The following is a 24029-nucleotide window of genomic DNA, read 5'->3' as shown; positions in this document are numbered from 1 at the left end:
GGGGGGAGAAGGGAGGGGAAATAGCTCGTCTCTTTTCAAGAAAACAGCCATGCTAACAATGTATTGCAAATAAAACCACACCCCTTAGGTTTTCTGATTTCCAAGTATATCAAAGGAATGGTTATAGCACTATCAAGTCAAGGTCTATTCCTCACCACAGACGTATTAAGAAAAACAATGAACGCGCAACACTGTTGTACTATACAAGATCCTGTCGTTTGTTTTGCAAGAAACCCGGTCGTCAATAAGTTGTGTTTTTTTTTTAAAAAAAATCCTATTCAAAAATCAATTATCTGGAGTCTTTTGTATAGAGAAGTACCACACCTTTCAGACAACTGGTATTAATGAGCAGGCATGACTATAGAATCTCCATCCGTTTTTCTGACAAAGCGGCAACTACTCCAGCCTCTCATTGAAATTCCATTAATCTGGTGCAGCCGGCTCCAGTGTGAAAATCAAAACTCCATCTAACCCTTTATCAGTTCACAATAACCTACCAGTGAACTCTGCCTGTTAGCATATAGCAAGTTATGATTTGGCTATCAATCAGGCTGCGAGCCAGTAAAATAAAAGCCGGCCAGGAACAGGGCGTCTGGCGAGAATTCTGCATCTTGCTTTATTCCGAGGTCTGTTCCCTGGCAGTTCTTTCCACCTTCCCCTCGTCTTGCTAAACCTCTTTCTCTAAGGTGTCTGGGACTCTGCACGCTTCTCCTCCCGTGCAATTTAATTGCTGCCGGCAATCAAGACAGAGCATCACTGAAGTGCGCTTGAATTTCATTAGAAGATATAACTTATGCCACTTTACTACAGTACCTAATAAAGCATAAAAGAAACCCAAACACATATGGCTGGAGGGAATAACTGGAAAATTAGGTGGCCATTGGGGAATGGGATGAACTTTTGAACCAAGGAAACGGTGGGGTGGGGGATATTTGTTAGAAAACAAAGTGGGGGTGGGTTTGAGGAGGCAGACTTTAAATACATATAGAGATATGGAGGGGGCAGAGGGTTGATATTTTCAAGCCGTACAGAAATTTATCGACATAATAAAACAAACACATGTTTATAGCTTATATAATCGATCAACGTTTGGATCCCGAGTTCATGCCGAACACTTGGCGACAACCGAAAGGACAAAACAACTTCATCAGATTTGACAAAAAGGCCTTCTGATGACCTGGGCTAACTTAGTTATACTGTAGTTACTGTTAAAAATAATTACCTTCTTTCTAATTAATGCACACTGTTAGTCAAAGGTCAGACAAAAAAGCAGGATTTTTTTTCCATACGACAATGTACCTACAGTCCTGCAAGCAGATTTTTGCTACACATTCTCAATTATCTTTCGACAAAACCCCAAAGTCAAATCAAAAGTTGATTTATTTATTTGTTTAAAAAACCTTGAAAATGGTGCTTTAATTCTTTAGGCGTGCTATAATTACTGAGTGTAGTGGTTTCCATTTAAATGGAGAAAAACAGTTTGCTGGGACATATAGCGATTTCATTCTTCTCAATAAGTGTTCTTGCAATATTAACACCCATTTCTGAATATGAATATTTTAGGTGTGCACAATCACATGGAGATACTGAAACAAAGTTTGTGCATTTAAAAACACTGAATGCCAACAAAAGCACAAACAACTGAAACAAGTCTGAAGAGAAACAATGGGCTCAATTTGGTGGAAGTTGACCTTAAATGTAACTTCTTTCTCTGTACACAGAAGCCTTCGTGATCTGCTGGCTGCGTAGAGATAAATACAGATTTGCTTATTTTGACTTACGGAGCAGATATCAAAATGTCTGACATAGAGCAAAGCGAGCACAATTCGCACCAGAGAAGGATAAATCTGATATTTAACTAAGGAACAACAGCAAAATTCATAATTGCTTAGTTTGTATATCACAACAAACCATAGTCTGAAATTATGGTTTAACTTGAATGAGCAGCATGCTAGTGCACACTGCTCAAATGCACCTGCTACACATCCTGCCCCAGTTGTAAACAAACCATGGAGCAGCTCGCTTAGCATTACAAACTGATCAGCGCTTACACTTACCGTAGTTTCTCTCCAAAAAAACCCAAAACCCCACCACCACCCTAAGCAGAAACCAATACTAAAACAGCCACTCCACAATTGGTTGCCCAAACTAGGAGAGGAAGGAGCCAAGGGGGTGTTGCATCTTTACTTTTCATTTAATAATCAATGATGTTTTTAATGTCTGCTTCAGCTTCGGATGGTGATGTACACCACCCCAAATTTTTATTTTTTAACTGAAAGACGGCATCAAAAAAAATTTCAATAAATAAATAAATAAAATCAGCAACGACGTTGGAAGCTTCTCAGATAACCCGCACATTCATATCGGTTGCACTTAATGCTTGAGAGTCAGCACCGCCGAATTCGCTTTCGCAAACAAAAATGGTTGTCCGTTTTTAAACTAGCAAGGAGAAAACACTTCTCGCAACCTCTTCGTTATGCCCAGTGTGCAGTAAGCCATAGGCAGCAAAACACAGCTGCATATTTTGTTACAGTATAAACCACTTCTGTCTTTGCACCGTTTAACGCCAGGGGGAGAGGGGGGAGAGATTTATCTAAAAATTGCATAGAATCTGTTTTGCCAACAAATATAAAAGGGGTAGTCAAAAGCTAAAGGTTATTTTATTGCTCGCTTTTCCTTTACTGTAGAGCAAGTGGAATTCAGCAGAAGAGAACTCCGTTTGCAGAGTTCTATAAATGTGAAGATCCTGTTTTCTGAATCAGTTGTTAGAATGTTCATCACTTATGCACATATTTGACTTATCCCTGTTCTGCAATAGATATAATTTTATACCTCATAAAAGCAATATATGTTTCCAAAGGGAATAATCTGAAAAACATAAAATGTGGAGTAGCATGTTGCAGGGAAGCATTATTTTCAAACAGCAATTGAGTTGGAGCTACACAGTTTGATCATCATATGACAGAAAGGAAGAAAAAGTTGCTCGCTTCCAAGTCTAAAATTCGGAACAACTAATTAGTATACACTTTTATGTGCATGCAAATTGCGATCTATCAACACTGTCAACTAGCAGAAAGAGATAGCTGCAAACAATGATGCAATAATCCCCATAGAACATTCACTTGTTCTTATCTTCAAAAATGTAAGAATGATTAAAATTTGATATATAATAAACTTGGACTGGGAGGGAGTACTGTTCAAATGTAAGCACCAAAAATTGTTTGATCGAGAAACGTCAGTACATTAACAGGAAGACACACCATAAGAACAATTAATTTAATATTTTATGAACTCGCTCTGTTTCAAGTGTGCCACATACAAAAAACAAAAATCCATCAAATGAATTCTCTTTCATTATTTATACACTAAATAAAACAAGTACAATAAAATTAAGGAAGAATCTGATGCTGAATTAAGAAGAGATTTGTCCTAAAGAAAAGAAATCCGAGTGTATCAGTTGCTGATTCATTTGTGCGAGAGCAAGGAGGAAAAACTAAGAGATCTGTTTTGGTTACTGAAACAAACAAGCAAGTGTGCATTTTTTAAAAATCCCACTGTATCTTATTTTAGCCACTAGAGAGAGCTCTTCAGTTCCTTAAGGGTCTTGTGAAGGTAAGGAACAGGACCCACATGGTTCGCTGCTCATCTGTTTCCCAAGAATTGCACCAGCTCAGAGACACTGGCGGCCAACGAAACTCCCAAATCACTGTGATTATGGTACCTTGAGACAAAGAGAACCACTTACCATCAGAGGGGCCTTCATCCTCTTTATCACAGCGGTCAGACGCTACAGAGATATTGTCAGGAGGCACAGGGCAAGGGCCTTCACGCTCTTCCCCATCTTCAAGTTCTCCTGCACAAACCAAAATATTTATCAGCAGTTAAAACAGGCTCCTTTCAGTTTAATTATACACATATTCATCACGAGCTGAATTTGAAAGTAAAGCATGACCAAAACAAAAAACCCCAACCCGAATCCAACAATAAGCTTTCCCCTTGATCCAGTTACCTCAGAAGGATGGTTGAGATCAAAGAACAGTAAAGAACAGGGCTGCCAAAAATGGGGGAGGGGGACCAGGTAAGCCTCACCCCACAAAATTAATCACAAGATGTGGTACACATACACCATTTGAATGACTATGCCCAACAACTTGGGGCGGGGGGCTCAAATATTTTATTGGAGGGGGCAATAGGAATCGGCTCCTGTGGTAAGGTTACCAGATTTTTTTCAGTGAATCCGGGGACACTTTTCAACTTCAGTCAGAATGATAGGATTTTGTAAGGGGACTGATTTGGAAATCTGGGGGCTGTCCCCGGGAAACGGGGGATATCTCGTAACCTTATCCTATGGTAAAGAATGAGAAAGAAGAGTTGGATCCAAAGTAAAATTAGCTGAGCTTAAAATCATAAAACATGATGCTCAAATCATGGTTAACATTCCATTAATTTCAATCTTAGTTGAAATCCCCACTCAGCCATGAAATTCACTGGGTAACCTGGGGCCAGTTACTTTCTCTACCTCACAGGGTTGTGAAGATAAAATGGGGAGGAGGACGATAGCTCTATATACCACCTTGAGCTCCTTGCAGGAAAGGAGATATAAATGCAAAAATAAACTCAACTTTACTTTGGATCCAACATGAAGTGTTTGAATGAGGAACGGCTTGTCAGCACTATCTAGCTACAGATTCCATTAACTACCATAATATCCCTTCCAGCAGAAACCCAATGCAATAATTCATTTATTAACTGGGGGCGGGGGGGGGGGAGGACCATGTTTTATTAGCTACACAGCAATATGTGCTTAAACGTAACATTTGATTTAGTGCTTTCTCTGACCATTCCAGCATAACAGCCACGCAACGCTGACATGCCATTGGTTGAACAATGTAGTCAGGTTTCCCTGTAGTAAACATTCGTTTGCTGCGGCAGCAAATCTTGGGCCATGTGTGGTATGACATACTTGTGACATGAACGCTTCATCACCCATCCACCTGCCAGTTCAACCTATATCTATCATGCCATCACTCAGTCCACTTTTCAGCAGCCTTGCGGTAGGGTAAATGCCACATGCCAAACTCAGCATAGATCCACTCAACACATGCACTCACATAACACCCACTTGGTCATATGAATGGGCCCTTTAGCCTCTGCCGCTTGTCAAATCCATGGCTACTTGAACATTCGCTTCACAGTGTTGATTTGCAACAATAACCAACTAAAGTGTGTTGCACTGAGCCCCATTACTATTAGGAGCAGAGAGGTTACACAAGGGATTTAAAAACTTCTCTTCAGATGTAAAATAAATGTAAAATGCCCTCCGTGAAATATTCGCCTCCTAAAGCATTTTTTTTTAAGGAAGGGCAGAACACAAAATAATAATTAGTGTCCAAATTCCACAGCAATTTAAATCCTGCACAACTGCTATTTGTCTAGCTCACATTGTGCTTCCCCAAAAGCTACAACTCCCAGGGCTTTTTTGTAATCTGGATGTGTCTTAGCTGAATCCTCCACAATGTACAGAATCAAAATAATTGCAACTATTTCCGGCTAACACATGAGTGCGCCTTCTGAGTATCTTTCAGGCCCTGGAATGCTGATGAAAGCAACATTTACAGCTTACAGAAAGAACAGAATATCCCCATGTGTTTGAAAAATGCAGTCTCGTTAATCCAAAATCTCTAAACTGAAGTTTCAAAGTGTTTCTTACATACATTATAATACTCTGTGAATTTGAATCATTAAGGAATGATGAAAACAGGAAAGATAAAGTAACAGAGGTTTGCTCAACCTCATTTTGTCACAGAGTTGTGAACACAGACCAGAGCCAGTGTGGAATCACAGAAACCTCTCTGTCGTAAATGGGAAGCAAGCCAAGCAAAGGCCAGATCACATGGCAATTTCTTTCTAATTTTAAGGTCCACCAGAAGGGATCCACAAATCCCCAACCCCATAGGCAATTATTCGTACCTACGGGACCACCCCACGGGGGACCTCAAGGTCCATAAATAGCAACACCCTAGTGGTCCTGGGCCCTAAGGAAGTTAGATTGGCTTCAACCAGAGCTAGGGCCTTTTCAACACTGGCTCCGGCCTGGTGGAACGCTCTGCCTCATGAGACCAGGGCCCTGCAGGATCTGATTTCTTTCCGCAGGGCCTGTAAGACAGAGTAGTTCCGCCTAGCCTTTGGCTTGGAGCCAATTTGATTCCCTCCCCCTCTTTCTTTTTCCTTTCTCCTCCTGTGATGAGGCTGCATTTTAATATTTTAATGTTGTATTTTAATCTTGTTTTTAAGTTGTATTCATTCAACTTGTTTTTATTGTTGCTTGTTAGCCGCCCTGAGCCCAGCCTTGGCTGGTGAGGGCGGGGTATAAATAAAAATTTATTATTATTATTATTATTATTATTATTATTATTATTATTATTATTATTATTATTATTATTATTATTCTCCACTATTGATAACTTACTTAAGGAAGGGATCTCTGTACTAGATCATGAAGACCAATGATAAGGGCGGGCAGCCACAGAACTTTAGGAAGAGGGAAAGTGCAACGGCCTCACTTTGTGTTGCTAAAGTCTCACAACACCGACTCTAGTCACGACCAGCTGCAGCCCAAACTCCAGTCTTTCGGGTGACTATCCTAGGAAGTGTGCATGCATATGTAATAAACGTGTATGCATATGTAATAAATATCAATATTCAACACATATTTGAAGAAAGTATTCAAGCCACATTACATGCACTTTGCTGATGACCCCAGAATCAAATATTCCAATTGAATACTTTGGGGTGGGGAGTCAAAAATTTTACACAGAACATAAAATTAACACAGAGCACTTCTTATGTCATGCATACTAAATATGTCAAATAATAATAATAATAATAATTTATTTATACCCCACCCATCCGGCTGGGTTTCCCCAGCCACTCTGGGCGACTCCCAACAGATTAAAAACAGAATAAAACATCAAATATTAAAAACTTTCCTAAACAGGTCCCAATCAATTTATTAGAGCATTGGAAAAATGTCTAGCCCACATCACTGACACCATGCCAGCCCACAGTGTTGTACTGCCATGCCACTCAACAGCTGATGGATACCAAGGGAGAACTGAAAGGAAAAACATGGGAGAATGGGGTAGAAAAGAGAAGGGACCAAAACAGGGAGAACAAGCTAAAATAACGAGGAGGACACCCATCCTTTCCCTGGTGGCTACCTCCTCATATTCTTGGAGGAACAGCAACTGGGCTCAGAATCCAGCTCTCCCCTCCAGCTCCTGCAGCTGACATGAGAGATTTGGTTCCTCCAGTACATTGGTAGTAGAACCATCCACAAAGAAAGAGGCGAGAGTCCAGTGTGGTGTAGTGGTTAAGAGCGGTGGACTCGTAATCTGGTGAACTGGGTTCGCTTCCCCGTTCCTCCACATGCAGCTGCTGGGTGACCTTGGGCCAGTCACACTTCTCTGAAGTCTCTCAGCCCCACTCACCTCACAGAGTGTTTGTTGTGGGGGAGGAAGGGAAAGGAGAATGTTAGCCGCTTTGAGACTCCTTAGGGTAGTGATAAAGTGGGATATCAAATCCAAACTCCTCCTCCTCCTTCCATTTCAGCCTGTTCGCTTCCTCATTTCTTCTGCTGTTCTTCCCTACCAGAAACCTCGTCCACTACCCCACTTTTCTGTGCCTTCCCCCATCATGGCGCCTCTTGTGCATCTCTCCCAGGGGGATGAGATTCTGGCAGCGTCCTTCGTGGGAGGCGGAGACCAGCGTGAAAGCGCAAGTCTGAGATATGGGAAGCACGAGGTACGCAACTGTAAGATTGGTGGTGGAAAGAGCCCTCCTACCCTAGGAGTTGAAAATAATGGTTGGAGGTTAACCCGAGCCAAAACTGTGGACTCCCAACTATCAGCAAAGTTTATTTCTTTTTCATTTCCATGTGATAACGCAAATGGTCATATGGAACTAGTTTTCCCTTCCCTCCCTCTCGTTGATGGGAACCAACAGTGGCAGAGAACTCTTGATTTCATGCCTTGCTTGTGGTCTTCCCAGAGGGATCCAGTTATCCACCGTGGGAAGCAGGATGCTTGACTAGATGGGCCTTTGGCCTGATCCAGCCAAGCTCTTCTCACGGTCCTCATTTGGAAGTTGTATACATACTGGAGAGTTTGGATTCGGCACAGAATTTTATTATATGTTTTATGGAGGGCAGACGCATCCCTGGTTACATTTCTCAATGTTGTGAGGAAAGTAGCACGAGGAATATATATATATTCCTCAATATATATATTACTCAAAGCCTCCAAGATTTGTGGAAAGGCATTAAAAAGCACCAGATGTCTATATCTGCTAAGTCTGTCCATTTAAAAAGCCAACGTTAAGTGGGCTGCTTCCTCCTCAAAAGATTTAGACAAGATATACAGCATACTTAAAACTAAACCAAACATACCAATGCACTCTTTCATGCAACAAAAAGAAATGAGCTTTTCCTATAACAAAAAAAAGTGTTGTAAGAGCCAAACAAAGAGTTCATGTGATGAAGGATGCAACGCAGTTCACTTTAATATGTCCATATTTCCTCTTTAAAAAACAAAACCAAAACTCGTGTTACATATATATACACACACATATACACACACACATTCATAGGCCTAGCCCTACGGCCAACACTCTACAGCTTCTCAAAGGGAGCCACATTTGAAACAATGAATGTTGTGCCTTCGTTCGGTCAGAGAAGTCAGTCTTGAGCTTCTCACCCAATAATAATAATAATAATAATAATTGTCCCCCTGACAGGTGCCTTGTGTCTACTAGCATACCTGGGAGGGGGATGGAAATCAATAAAGCAAAGCGTTCAGTTGGTATCTATGTAATAGAAAACTAAACTACAAAGGAACAATAAGCATCAGGTAAATGTATCCAATACAATTTGCAGGCATAATTGAAAGCATTACAGCCTAATCAGACATCTAAAAGCAAGGCATGTTCAAACGAAATGTCTATAGACTCATTAGCGGGCAGCCATTCCATTATAATCATGCATAATGTCAGCGATGCCTTGAGCCTGTGCCAATGACAACAGCATAAATTTTGCATCTCATTTCTGCAGTCATAAAATTAATGATCAGTTTAAAAATACTTCTTTATAAAAAGTTATTACACAAAGAAAAAGCACGAATGTGTCCCTGTGACATAGCCAGGAGGATAATTAAGAGGCTAATGCTCATTAATATGGTTTCCCCAGAACAACCTTTGATTTATCCTAGAACTTTAAAAAAAAGTTTCATTAATTAAACACATTTAATGGTTACCGGAAAAAATACACTGTTCGTATTTTCTTTTGTCTGTGATTTAATCACTTATGTTTTGAGGGTAGGATGCTTTAATTTGCTCACAATATGACACACGGTACCTGACCCTTCTTTATTAAATAGCATCTTTTTTCATTTATAGTATTATTTGCTTATTGATCCTAGCAGATAATGGTGTTGGACTAAATACGGGAAGCTAGTCACTTAACTCCATTGTTAATGGAATTCCCAGTTATCGCAATAAAGATGTCAGATTGACTTTGCATCAGCTTCATATCAAGGAATCGGTATTTTATAGTGTCTTATATGTTTTCTAACACAAGTGAACTTTCTTCCGCCTATGCTCTCCACAACAAGCAGAGTGTTTTGACTTCATCAATATTTCCTTCTGTCACAAAACCCGCAATAAAGGAGCCATCAACATATATTTCAGTCAATACGTTTGAAGCAAACTGTTGCTGCTCTGAGAACCAACCCCGCCTCTCAGATCCCTAGACATATGTACAGTGTTCACTATCTAACGAACCCATGGTCTCAAATTGCTCAGAGTTCCATCTCTAAAAAGTCTCTTCATCTTCTGCTATATCACATTCCATTAGGAATTAAGCTGATCATTTATCCCACAACCAAACACCTTCTGCAGTGCTCTTAGCAAATTAACCAGTTGTGTATCTAATCATATACATTTTAGACGCTTTAGTTCCTAATTTCATTTCTTTTTTAAAAAAAGTCTTTCTGCTATTTTAAAAACAAATAGCTATACAGTGGTACCTCGGGTTACATACGCTTCAGGTTACAGACTCCGCTAACCCAGAAATAGTACCTCAGGTTAATAACTTTGCTTCAGGATGAGAATAGAAATCGCGCGGCGGCAGCTGGAGGCCCCATTAGTTAAAGTGGTGCTTCAGGTTAAGAACAGTTTCAGGTTAAGAACAGACCTCCAGAACGAATTAAGTACTTAACCCGAGGTACCACTGTACTTGTATTTCATGGTAGTTTGGCACCCCTGTTTATAACTACAGCGGTACCTCAGGTTAAGAAGGGAAGTCCAGGTTTTGAACTTAAGGAGCAATTCCCTTACCACCAATAACAGTAAAGGACATATGCATGTATGAAGCTCCTTACACAGAGTCAAGATTGTTGGCCCATCTTGCCCAGCAAGGACAATGTTAGAGGGTAGACCGGGCAGTGCAAGCCTTGGGTCTTCTGCAGAGCACCCGGAATCCCCTGCTTTTAAACCATAATTTCCCTAGTATTACCATTATCTGGTAGGAGGTGGCTGGGTGTGTCATAAGGCAGAGTGCTGATGAACCCCCAGCCACTCATTGTCTTAATTTGCCCAGGGGCTTATGCCCAGACTCCTTCAAGTACAGAGCAAGTACAGGGGGGTGCTAGTAGCGCAGTGGAGAGTGTTGTTGTTGTTTATTAAATTGCTGTTGTTTATTAAATTTCTATACCGCCCTTCATCCAAGGGTCACAGGGCAGTTTACAATACAGTCGTACCTTCGAAGTGGGATGGAATCCATTCCGGAAGTGCGTTTGACTTCCAAAACGCTCAGAAGCCAAAGTGCAGCTTCTGATTGGCTGCAGGAAGTTCCTGCAGCCAATCGGAAGCCCTGTCGGATCTTCGGGTTCCAAAGAACGTTTGCCAACTGGAACACTCACTTCCGGGTTTGCTGCGTTCGGAAGCCAAAACGTCCAAGTACCAAGGCATTCGTGGTCCAAGGTACAACTGCACAAAAATACAAACCATAAGGTAATGGGACCCCTGACCATTAGGTCCAGTCGTGACCGACTCTGGGGTTGCGGCGCTCATCTCGCTTTATTAGCCGAGGGAGCCAGCATACAGCTTCCGGATCATGTGGCCAGCATGACTAAGCCACTTCTGGCGAACCAGAGCAGCACGCGGAAACACTGTTTACCTTCCCACTAGAGCGGTACCTATTTATCTACTTGCACTTTGACATGCTTTCGAACTGCTAGGTTGGCAAGAGCAGGGACCGAGCAACGGGAGCTCACCCCATCGCAGGGATTCGAACCGTGACCTTCTGATCGGCAAGTCCTAGGCTCTGTGGTTTAACCCACAGCGCCACCTGCGTCCCTTATACAAACCATGGTAACAAACAAAAGCAATAACCCTAACACAGACACAGTTTAAAAGGCCATAGATGGCTTAATTAGCCAAAGGCCTTGGAAGAAGAGGAATGCTGTTGCCTGGTGCCTAAAGATATGTAATGAAGGCGCCAGGCGAGCTTCCCTGGGGAGAGCATTCCACAAATGGGACGCCACCACAGAAAATGCCTGTTCTCATGTCAACGCCCTCTGGACCTCTCGCAGAGGAAGCACATGAAGAAGGGTCTCAGGTGATGATCGCAGGGTCCCGATCAGTTCATATGGAGAGAGGCGGTCCTTGTGGTATTTTGGTCCTGAGCCAGTTGTTGCTATTTGGAAACGAACTGAAAGCCCCACTCACATCTATGCTTCTATGGACTAGGATCAATTTTAAATAATTTCCTCATTAGTATTTGTTATGCAATATTGATTTTACTCTTTTTTCCTTTCTTTTAAAAAGCGCTGTGCTTGAACCAGGCAAAATAGTATTTTACACATAGTAAAGTTAGGGTTTTTAATGTGGTGCTATTATCCTTTCTGTTTCCTAATTCTGCCATCGTTGCAGTCCTGCACTGGGAACTGGCAGTAACTTTTGTGTGGATGTTATGTGCGCTTGTAAACAAAAAACATATTTTCTGTTTCAGATATGTGCCACTTACAATACTGGCACCAATCCATGCTAAACATTTCTATTTGCAAGCTGCCCTGAACATACCCCTGTTGAAGGCTGGCATACAAATGCTAAAAATAAAATAAACTCTTATTATGTCCTGGCTAGGATCCCCATGTTATTGCAGGTTAGCAGAGAACCTACTGTAGTTTCATATACTTTTTTTTTTTTTTAACCTCATGCTGTGACCCTCATGCTACCATTCACAGTCGGCAGGTCATGACCTCATGAATTAGCATCGTGAAAATAGGGCCATTTCAAATTCAGAACAGGCCACTGTAGCAGCCTGCTTTTAATGAAACCATAAAGTCTGTTTCAATACATGCACTAGGCGATTATAGGCAAACCACGTTGGAGTTTCCTATTTCATCATTTCAGATCTTGTTCCCACATATAAAAAACTAAAAGTACAATACTGGCAAACACAAGAAGCAATTTCTTTTGCTTAACACCAACGCCAGTCAGGGAAACAAAATCTGCATTAATATGTTTGTGCTATATCACAAACTTCTAGACAATAAAAAATTTCTATTTTGAACATATTCAATTTCTGCTGAAACGTCTATTTAAAACTTGGGGTTCATTTAAAGAGCTGGGGGTTCACCTTAGAAAGGCAATATTGATTTCTAAAGGAAACAATCCTTTTTTAAAATTTGGAATGTAATGATTAGTTTGGTTGTTCTTGTAGTGGTGTGTCTTTCCCTGTTTTTAACAACACAAAAAGTTCACAAAAGGAAAATCCTGCAAGCTGTCCTCTTTTTCCTCCAGCAGGGGGAGCTAGCATCCTCATCCATGAAAAAGTCAACATGCACACACAGTGTGAACTCTGGACCCTTGAATTTTGGGATTTTAAATTGTACAACAGTACACTGAATAAAACCGGAGATCAGTTTAAAAGCCTACCAGTGAGCAAGATTTCTATGCCACGTGCAAATGAGTAGTCATATCCTTACCTCTTTCAGGAAAGTCTTGTGGGTAGCTGCAGAAGAGGAAGTGGGGGATGGGAAAGAAAGGATAATGTAAGTATTTGGAAAGTCTTAAGGCAACTTATTTTAAAAACGAGAACAAATACAACAGACAGAAAAACCAACAAGAGACACTGAATATTTTAACGCTAAGTGAAACTATCAAGGGAATATTTTACTAGCTTCAAGATGCCCTTCAAGATATTAAATTAAAGGTTTGCACGTTTTACACGAGACTGTATCTGGTTGGGATGCATGCAATCTCCAACTTTAAGATCAATATATTAATCTGGAAAACTGATAGGTGTTTAAGTACAGCTCTGCAAAATACCTATTGACAGATAAGAAAGATTAGGTAAATCAAATGAACAAGAAAATCAATTAAGTTAAACTTGGCAAGAACATTTTGAGCACAAAAGAGTGAAGGTGCGAGTATCGGTAAAACTAATGAAATACAAAGAAGGAGCAAAAGAAAACAACAACAGAAAATGCCATTAAGCCACTTATGTGAGCGGAGAATAAGGCCAGGAGGAGTAAGCCCATGTGGTGCCCCTCCAGATATTGCCAGACTACAACTCCCATCAGCCTCAACTAGCATGGCCAATGGTCAGGGATTATGCGAGCTGAAGTCCAACATCAGTGCAACATCTGAAATGCAACAATCTGGATGGAAGAGTAATGAGTAATGGAGCTTCAGAACTGATCTAACCTCTGTGATCGTTTGAAGCCTCAACGTGCACTGCTTAGAAACCAGGGTGTTTATACTGCTGATATAGATTAAAAAATAAAATTGACGACTGAAGCACCAAGAACTTGTGGCTGTTGTTATTGCAACAAGCAGCATGTGGAGATCCACAGTGGTTTGGTACTCATATGGGGCACGGCCTGTTCAAGATGCATTTGATCATCTTAGATTACAAACCACGTGATATCTGACCAGTAAATCCTTTAACAGGCCAACAAATATTTGCATACGCAGATCAGGCAGTGCTTTTTTTTCTGGGGGGATGCAGAGTTTGTGAATCTAAGTTTGGTCTCATTGAGGGCCAGTACTGCAATATGAGTAGGGAAATCCGAGTACCACTAAACATTTTTTTAAAAGAAAAAAAGCACTGAGATCAGGACAGATCAAAACACTGCGCACTAAATCCAATATTGCCCTTTATACAATTCACTGAGGGATAAATTCCTCTATTCATTTCAGGGGGGGGGGCGGTTCACAGTTCCATGGGATGAGGTCAAAATTAGATAACTGTTGGCTGGTGTAGACAAGTTTGTTACCTCCAGGGGAGCTTTATATGCACTAGCAATGAGAAAGTTATGGGATACTTTTTTTAGCCAGAACAGACACACACGGGGGGGGGGGGGAGGGAGGGAGAGGGAGAGGGAGAGGGAGAGGGAGAGAGAGAGAGAGAGAGAGAGAGAGAGAGAGAGAGAGAGAAGATTTGGGAAACTTTACTGTCCTAAGCTCTAATAGCTTGCAACTCTGAAAACTGGTATGTTTTAACTTAGTATCTGATTGTCTTGGGGGCTTGTGCATTTTTGTGTGTGATATGTTTTATAACAGCAATTGACTATAAACAATAACAATCTGACTGATTTAATATGGGGGATCGTTCAGCTGGTTAGAGCACAGTGCTGATAACACCAGCGTTGCAGGCTCATTCCCTTTATAGGACAGCTGCAGATTCCTGAATTGCATTGGGCAGAGTATCTTCCAACCCTACAATTCCATAATTCTATTATCTCTGTGTCCTCACTTCAGTCCTTGAAGAGTGTTGGCTCTGGCTTGTAATTAAGCAATTAAGACATGCTTACCAGTGCTAAATGTTACACTGGCTGCAACTCATCAAAACTTTTCTTTGCTAAAGTATTATATGCACAGACAAATCTCTCACAGCAACTTACACTGACAAATTATATTCACAAGAATCACTGCACAGATTCACAAGAATCTGTCTACTGCCCAGTTCACACAACCATTTCTCCAGGCCGTCATAAAGAATTACATGGAGTCAGTAAGCAAGGTTTACGTGTAAACTAGCCTGCAGGAATAGTGCAAAGTAGGTCAAAGTTTTCTGTACAGAGCAAGTTCATTTCAAATGCCGATCTGTTTACACAGAAACCACAGCAATCTCACTCCATTCTTCTGCAATTCTTCATTTTCCATGAAACAATTATTCACAGGTTGGGAAGCATGCCATCATTTCTCTTATTAGGTAAATAATCTGTCTGGGTCAACCAAGAGCTCTGGTATTTCTAAGTTCAGAGACTGGGTGCACTGATTCGGCAGCATGCTGGTCTCTATAAGTCCACAAAGCTGACAAGCACTGGCAGAAGACCATGATAAGCTATTCCATCCAGACTGCAGACTTCCTACACTGAACCTCAGAGTTGCCGGAGGGGGCGGGAACTCAGGCCACTGATATTTAGATGTGTATTTGCATTCTAGTTTAAGAAATTTAAAGGCACATTCCTTTCACATTTTCCCATCTCTCTTTTTTTTTATGCAAACAAAATGCCACGGCCTGCTCTGAGATGCCAAAGAAATGCAAGCAACCCAACCACATGCACAAACAACTGCAAGGAAAGATCCCCCCCCCAAAAAAAAAAAAAATCCTCAAAAGAACCCAAGAGGGACAGAAATGCTTCACTCTTATTACTCATCAGGACGGAAAGCCATAAAAAGGTTGTGCAGTTCTTTCCTTTCCCCAGTACAGACTTGTATTTTAACAACTCACCTGCTAGCCACAGGCAACTAGGAATTCCATACAGGTGAGTGAACAAGTCTGTTGGGGTGAGATGGATCTCACCATCAGTCCTCTGCCTGTCCGCTTGGTTTCCATGCTAGCTGCGAAGGAAGAAAAGCCTCCACAACCAGTACAGAAACACAGCTGGAGGGGAGCTTGTCCTCCTCCTCCATCACTCTGCTTAGTGCAAGACAGCTTTCCTTTTTTATTAACTAACCTACTGAGAAGCAGCAGCCTGTGTTTCTGGCCTGGCTGCAGAACAAAAGACTCTTCTGTGCCGAACTTTTCACAACAAGCAAGAAACAACCACATCGCAGTAGCCTGGCCACGTGGCATGTCCCAAACCGGACCAGCATAATCGAAATCATTTAAATGGCAAGGATCTGGAATTTATAGGCCATGTTCACACATAATGGTGAGCCAAAGTTTCTGGCTAATCATGGTTTACTGTGATGAGCCCTGACCATGTGATCATCATCTGAGGCTCTTCTTTGTGCGCTCCCACTATAGGAGTTTCAGGGGGTGGCAACATGAGAAATGGGTGTTGTGTTTCAGGCCTGGTACCATTTTTATCTTTTTTCAGGCATGAATCTGGGCTTTACGACCTTAGTTTGAAGGGTAGCACTGCAGCTTATTTTAGCAGGGAAGGATCAGTAATTGTATTTTTAGGTTTTTATCGGTTGTTCTTAACTGGTTTTAAAGTATACAGCTTTGGGTTACTCTCAGGGCCAGATTTAGGTCTGATGAGGCCCTAAGCTACTGAAGGTAATGGGGCCCTTTATGTGTCCAACTGTCCTTTGTCAACAACAAATTACCGCTGTTTTTTGTGTTGAATATATGCTATATGGTACTTTATGGACCTAATAGTTATCTGAAGCCATTTGCACATGGACCTAATAGGTATCTAAAGCCATTTGCACATGCAGAATGTAGGCACCCTATATATAGAAATGAGCAAACCAGTGATATTTTAAGGAGCAGGCTAGCAGGTGGGGCCCATTACTTACATCATAGGAGCCAACACAACACACTGTTGCTGTATGTAGGTTTTATTTTATTTGTTTTTTATCTTATATTTTGGAAATGTAAATCCAGGGGTTTTTGGGGGGGGGCACTCCTAAGCTATAGCTTGTTTAGCTTATACAGAAATCCGGCACTGTGTTACTCTGTGAGAAAAGCGACTCACAAATATAGGAAGTAATAATAAGAATTGTAAGAGAGCAATATGATACTGAACTGTACTTGATCGCTTCCACTTAGCTCCCGGCACAAGTGGGAGGGGGCAACCAGGAAGCCTTGGCTTGCTGCTCTCTAACAAGTCACTATCCATAAGCCAACAACAAACCATGGTTTATAGCTGGCTAGCAACCATGGCTTGATAGAGAGCAACAAACCATGAGCCAGAGGAGTGAAGATGGAGGAGTGAAGAGGGAATTACTCAGCAGCATGCACTAGTATTCCACTCATTCACAACAAACCATGATGATCCAGAAATTCTGGCTTACAGTTCTAACTAAACACTGCCATTGGGTGCCCTCTTTCAGCCTCAGTTTTTCCACTGTTAAAACGTGAAGAAATAATAATGATAGGTTTGATGCAGGGATAATTCACTTTCTGCACTAAATGCACAGCATACATGCGTAATTGCTTACTTGGACTTGATGTCTTTTATCTTCTTAATCAGAGCATCCCTCTTTTCCTTTGCTCTTTTGGATAAATTCTCTCCTTTTAGGGTATCCAATATAAATGTGTCGACATCTAAATCATGAAAGAATAAAAGGAGAGAGAGATGAGTCAAAAGAAGAAATGATAATTCTCAGAAGATAAATACCTCTATTATGGCTTTTTTCATAAGGCAATAATATCCAAACTATCTAATGGAATTACTTTATCAGTCCCAGGCATAATATAATTGAAAGATATTTCAAACTCTAAATTGGATAGATTTGTTCACTGCTGTGCTTATGCTTAGCACAGCAAATGCTGTTTTGTCACTTGCAATCATTAAATGAACAAGAACCCAACAAGTTTTAATAAACTGTCAAAGTGTGTAAAATATATATACACCCCATTACTTGAGAAATAAAAGCTAGAAGACAATAAACTGTTCTAATGCATATATGATTGAGCAAGATCAAACATCATTTGGCACTTTCATTAACAAAAGCCCATTTTCAGAAGTGACCGTAGACTTATGATGTCTTCCTCTGGGTTAAAGCTGATCCCAATTTTGAAAGCATGTGGGTAAAAGTGTCACATTAAAACTAGTCAATAATCTCAAAGACATCGACAGTATAATTCTATGGACAGAAGATATGACACCAGAAAACTTAATATTTGAAAAACGAACCTATATTTTAAATTTCACTGGATTTTGATCATTAAAAACATGGAAATAACATTTAACTTCACACGTAGAACAAACTATGCAGTTTACATTTTTGCATTTTGCTTTGTTTTGTAATCCCCTTTGCAAATGATTAAATACCCTCCAACATCTAAATGCTTTGTAGTATTTTACTATGAGAATTGGGGAGGGGGGATTGCTCTGAGGGTGGAGAGGTCAGCATACAAACAAGTCCCCTTGGGAAAGACAACCATTTAAGCACAGTAAGAGGAAATTTGGAAGAATATGTTGGAAAAATGGGTAAAGCAGCTTGTGAAATTAGATGTAGTTTTATTTATTTGTCTTACCCCCCCCCACACACACACACTCACATATTGAGGAAATAAAAAAATTCCTTCCTGTAGCACCTTAAAGACCAACTAAGTTAGTTCTTGGTATAAGCTTTCGTGTGCATGCACACTTCTTCAGATACACATATTGAGGAAAGTGATCTTAAGTGGGACAGGGGTAGAATCAAAATTTAAATCCCAAACCTGACTAGTTAGAATGGCGGGGGGGGGGGGCTTAGAATGGTCTTGAGGAAACTGAGCACCACTTTCTTAAATGCAAAAACATAAACCCAAGTTTACATACTCTTAGATGTACCCATCTAAGTTTCCCTGACAGGTAACTGGAAGAAAAGTCAGAAGGACAAGATAACCAGGCCCACTGTTAATTAAAAAAGAAGCTAATTGAGCAGCAAGTATATAAAAAATACCCCATGCCATTTTTATTACAGATCTGACACTTACATCAAATTTATAGCAAAGACAATTGAACTATGTTTCAGATACTGTAGGCTATTTCAAGAATGTCAGTGGTCTCCTTTTCTCTCTCTCACTCTCTTAACTTCAATGTATCTAGCCTCATTTCAATACTGTTTTAATAGATGGTAATTGCAAAGGTAATCAGCTTAAATGATATCCACATAATGGTTATGTCTTATTCAGTTATCCAGAATCCGTCTGTGATGAACATTCATTTCACTAATGTTCAGAATGGAAATGAAGCACTATAAGAATTCAATCTTTATGTCCGAGAACTAAATGTAGAAAATATCACATTCTACCTTGGCTAGATTGCCTTAACAGAGAGCATGGGCATAAGAAATAAGAAGGGTGGTTACCATTCTTTTAATTATGGTCGCTAAATCAGTTTTATACGATCAGACGGATCATCCATATTCAAGATCCGCAACCTTGCCAACCTTCTCATTTTGTAAAACTTACTCCTCCTCCTCCCCCAAAAAACTTTTGCCCACTGTCTTGAAAGTAAACTGGCACATGATAATATAGAAGTTGGCCATCCCTGATCTAACCATATAGGTTTGCCAAAGAATATATACAACTGTACTCACTGGACACAACACAGCAGAGAGTTCGGCAAGATCAGTGAATAGGGTTTCCAGCTGTTGTTGGACTACAATTCCCATCATCCCTGAGCACTGATCCTGCTAGCTAGGGATGATGGGAGTTGTAGTCCAACAACAGCTGGAGACCCTGGTTTGGGAAACCCTGTACGAGATGTTCCTTGGGATCCCTTCAACCTCTTTCATTCTATGATTTTATTATTCTAAGACTGCTTTGAAGATTAATAAGCAAATCTTAAATGAGAGCTATTCAAACCTATGTAATTCAATTCCAAATAATGTGCTTTTTGTACAAATACTAGTATGTTGTAACTTGTCTTTGAACTTTGGGTGAGGGTGGTCTATTATTTTAGATGAAGATTATGATTATAGCCCTTGGAGCAGTTATGCAAAAGTAGATGATAGTGGTTATTTCTTCAGTAAAGTCTCAAAGACCAGATACATGTAAGCCCTTCATGTGGGTGCACTGATGTACGCAAAATTAGTTGAGGTACAGAAAACAAGATGAGGCTCACAAGCCATCCCACGACCTGCAAGGCTTCCTTGGAAGTCCAAAAGCATGTGCTATCTAATCTCTATTCTTACTGCAAATACTGCACTGAAACACTACAACCTGACTTATTCTGCTAAATATTTAAGACTCTCTTTCTTTCCCCATCCTCACTAGCCCTAACCCATTCACTTTTCTCACAACTATTTTAGGCAAGAATCTGTATGGGCATATCCAAGGCACTGTCGTCACTGAACAAACGTTTAAAGGTTGCAGTTGTCCAACCTGGAAAAATCTGGTCCAACAGCCTAATGGCCTATCATCCAGAAGGGTTATAATATATTACAACCCCACAAAAACTAGCCCTGGAACAAAGAAACTGGAGGCTTGTTTGCAGCCACTTAACACCAGCACCCCTTAACTTGTTTCAGCTTCTGATTTATCAAGAAGAAACTAATCCACTAATATGTCATTACATCTTGGGTTAATTAGTCATGTAAACAAGGCCAGAGTCAGCAGCAGTACATAGAAAGGCCAGGAGAGGTGCCCATCACCTCAATGCAGGGCGTTGCTCTCTCAGTCTTTTTCATATTGATACAGGCTGCCTCAGCAAGTCAGAAACAGATACAGTGGTACCTCGGGTTACATACGCTTCAGGTTACCTACGCTTCAGGTTACAGACTCCGCTAACCCAGAAGCAGTACCTTGGGTTAAGAACTTTGCTTTAGGATGAGAACAGAAATCGTGCTCTGGTGGCGCGGCGGCAGCAGGAGGCCCCATTAGCTAAAGTGGTGCTTCAGGTTAAGAACAGTTTCAGGTTAAGTACTTAACCCAAGGTACCACTGTATCCCAAAGAACCAGAGCATAACGCTCTGCCTAATGGAAGATGAGCAGAAGAAACTCCAAATACACTGGTTTTCTTATGTCTTTAAAACCAGCAGGAAGTGCCTTCCTGGCCAGGTCCATTTGGCAGATGCCCTACAATCAAAAAAGTTGCCACCTAAGCATATTTTTAGGAGTTAAAAAGAGTTTTCAGGAGTTTTTCTCTTTTTAATTCAGGTCAACCAACAAAATAATAGCTGGATGGAATCTTAATTGGTCTAGGCTCACCTGGAATGTAACAGGTTTTTCAGAGTTTGTGAAAATACATTATTATTATTATTATTATTATTATTATTATTATTATTATTATTACTACTACTACTACTACTACTACTACTACTAAATTTCTATACCGCCCTTCATCTGAGGATCACAGGGTGGTTTACAATATAAAAAACCAAAAATGCATAACACAGTAACAAACAAAAACATTAACACACACACCCCACACACAGTTTTAAAAGTGGTAGATTACCCACGGGCCAGGGAGAAGAGGAATGTTTTTGTCTGACCAGCCTCTCTGTGGAGAGAATTCCACAAACAGGGAACCACCGCAGAAAAGGCCCCCAGAAATGAACTGGCAGCCAGCCCAGTACTGGTGTTCTATGCTTAAACTATCTTGCCCAGTAAGCAACTAGGTCACTGAACTCTGCACCAGCTGAAGTTTTTTGAACTGTCTTCAGAGGTAGCCCCACATATAAACGTACTGCAGTAATCCAAACAAGAGGTTATCAGAGCATAGACAACACAAGTTAGGCTATCCCTGTCCAGATAGGGGCACAATGGGCCACCAATGGAAGCTGATGAAGGCACTCCGCACCACCGAGGCCACCTGAACCTGAGGCGACAGCAATGGGTCCAAAAGTACCCCCAAACTACATACCCACTCCTTCAGAGGGAGTGTAACTCCATCAAGAGCAGGCAACCTCCTGCCCATGTGTCTCATTTTTAAGCAGCTGAGATTAAAAGATGTATTCCTTGGTGTTTTATTCTCACCTTGTAAAATAGATTCCCTTTCTCTAGTCCAGGCATCCCGAAACTCGGCCCTCCAGATGTTTTGGACTACACCTCCCATCATCCCTAGCTAACAGGACCAGTGGTCAGGGATGATGGGAATTGTATTCCCAAAACATCTGGAGGGCCGAGTTTGGGGATGCCTGCTCTAGTCTTAGGAATGTATATATGCATACACACAACCTACACATTTATGCTCGAACTCAGGACGAAAGGGAGAAACGTGCTAAGAGGAAGGCACGTTTAGCAAACCCTCACCATGATCAACTCCCGCCCGGGAAACCTATGTCCCCACTGTGGAAGGATGCGTGGATCCACACGTCACTTACAGACTCACTGTTTAGACCGTGTTCATGGAAGCTAATCTTACTTGGCTACGAGCGATCGCCAAAGAAGAAGCTATGTAGGTTGTTGATGGGAGCTTATGCTGCAATTTGTAAGCTTATGCTGCAATAAGTTAATTAGACTTTAATTAAGGCGCTTACAGGACCATTTGTCTTTGTATTCCTGCTCACTCTGGAAGAGGTTATTTAAACAAGTTGACTTTTAACCCCATACATATTTGCACAGAAAGTCCCACTGAGTTCAACAGACTGTCCATTCAGGTAAATGGGTATAAAATTGTATCATTAGGAATTGGGGAGGGGAAAACAGGTTCTTCATCCCAGGCAGAAAGAAAAATCACAAACACAAAAAAGCCACTGCTTGGGACAGGAGAAATTGGGAGTTTATTCCAAAGTTTCTTGAAAGGGAGTAAAAGGAGAACTTTATAGCGGAAGTTGTAGGTTACCAGTCACAAGATGCATTTGTCAAGATAAGCGATGCAAATTTCAACAAGGAAGAGACATTCAGAGTGTATATCGGGCAACACAGGAAATGTAGCATAGTACAGAACTGTTCTCCCATTTGTCAGATGCATGAAAATGTAAGCAAATATGTGGACTTCATAGGCCTCTTTCATTTGGTTAAAGAGGAAGCTTCTAAATTTTGGACTTCTCCATTTAGTTCACTCCACCACCCTGCATTCACACATAAAAGCTGACTGTGATATTGGGGGCGGCGGGAGTCAGGAAGCTGGCTGGACACATTGAAGCACTTTAGTTCCTCAAATAAACACTCTTAACCATGCTTTGCAATGCTATTGCTTCTGGGGGGACGCAGGGGTATGCATACCCCTAAACATTTTGTGAATCTTTGTACTTTTGTCCATTTACTACCTTTATTTTTCGCGATTTGAACTATAAAATGGTGGTTTTCTTGAGTCAAACATTTTTTTAAGAAAAAAGCACTGTATATTTGTATATGCATAATTTAACAATTTGCCCAACAGCTTCCAACCTGTTCCTCCCTTTCCCAGGAGGCTTTTCTAGCAAAACTCCTGGATCATATTATTACCTACAGTTCTCCCATTTTCTTTTCTCTCCCCTAGCTGGAAAACTCTATTCCCAATAAGTTTTTCTTTCCCCCTATCCGGCTTACAGAGCACCAGTCCCATCTTCCTGCCACATCGCCCCCTCCCCGAGACTTCCCTTACCCTCTTCCCTGTAACTCCACTTCACTCTACCCTTCGTCCCAGAGAAACTTCTACCGCAGCCGCAAACCCGCGTTGAATCTTTCTCAGGCGCGCGGGGCATCCTTACCTGCAAGGAGGCTGCTGACCTCCTCGGGGATGGCGGGGGAGCCGTGCATGATGCGCCAGGTGGTCGCGCGCGAGAGGCAGCTGTTCGGCAGCTCCGTCAGGGAAAGACAACGGCCCCGCCCACTTTGCCCGGCTCCGGGAAGTTCAGTCAAGGAAACCACAGGCGGCAAGGCGGAGGGCGTGGCTACACTACTCTAACCCCGGGGGTGCCCCGCCTATTAGGTCGGTCTGCGCATGCTCATTCAGCCGTCCGCTTGTGTTACACTCAGTCACGACTTCCTCGTCTGCGATGGTCACAGGCGCCGCCTTGCGCGGCCGGGCAAGCCCGGGGGGGGGGGGCACGTGACCCTCAGCCGATGCCGGGCGCCATTTTAAAAGAGGGCAAAACCCATTCCCGCAGGTGTTGGGATTAAGTCCCGAGCGTTCCAAAATCAAAAATGGCGC

General features: G+C 41.4%; 1 protein-coding gene across 1 annotated transcript in view; it reads right to left on the bottom strand.

Moving 5' to 3' along the window:
• SKAP2 (src kinase associated phosphoprotein 2) overlaps nucleotides 1-23761 on the bottom strand; it is a 102367-nt gene extending 78606 nt beyond the window's left edge. Inside the window, exons 1-4 of the mRNA XM_081164865.1 lie at nucleotides 23587-23761; nucleotides 17458-17563; nucleotides 13044-13069; nucleotides 3746-3853 (exon numbers count right to left, since the gene is read on the bottom strand). Coding sequence (XP_081020991.1) covers nucleotides 3746-3853; nucleotides 13044-13069; nucleotides 17458-17563; nucleotides 23587-23635 — 289 coding nt within the window. The 5' untranslated portion in view covers nucleotides 23636-23761. The remainder of the gene's footprint in view (nucleotides 1-3745; nucleotides 3854-13043; nucleotides 13070-17457; nucleotides 17564-23586) is intronic.
• Nucleotides 23762-24029: the final 268 nt, after the last annotated feature.

Source organism: Podarcis bocagei (genome assembly GCF_964188305.1).
Source record: "Podarcis bocagei genome assembly, chromosome: 12".
NCBI lineage: Eukaryota > Metazoa > Chordata > Lepidosauria > Squamata > Lacertidae > Podarcis > Podarcis bocagei.
This window is presented reverse-complemented; position numbering and strand designations above follow the sequence as displayed.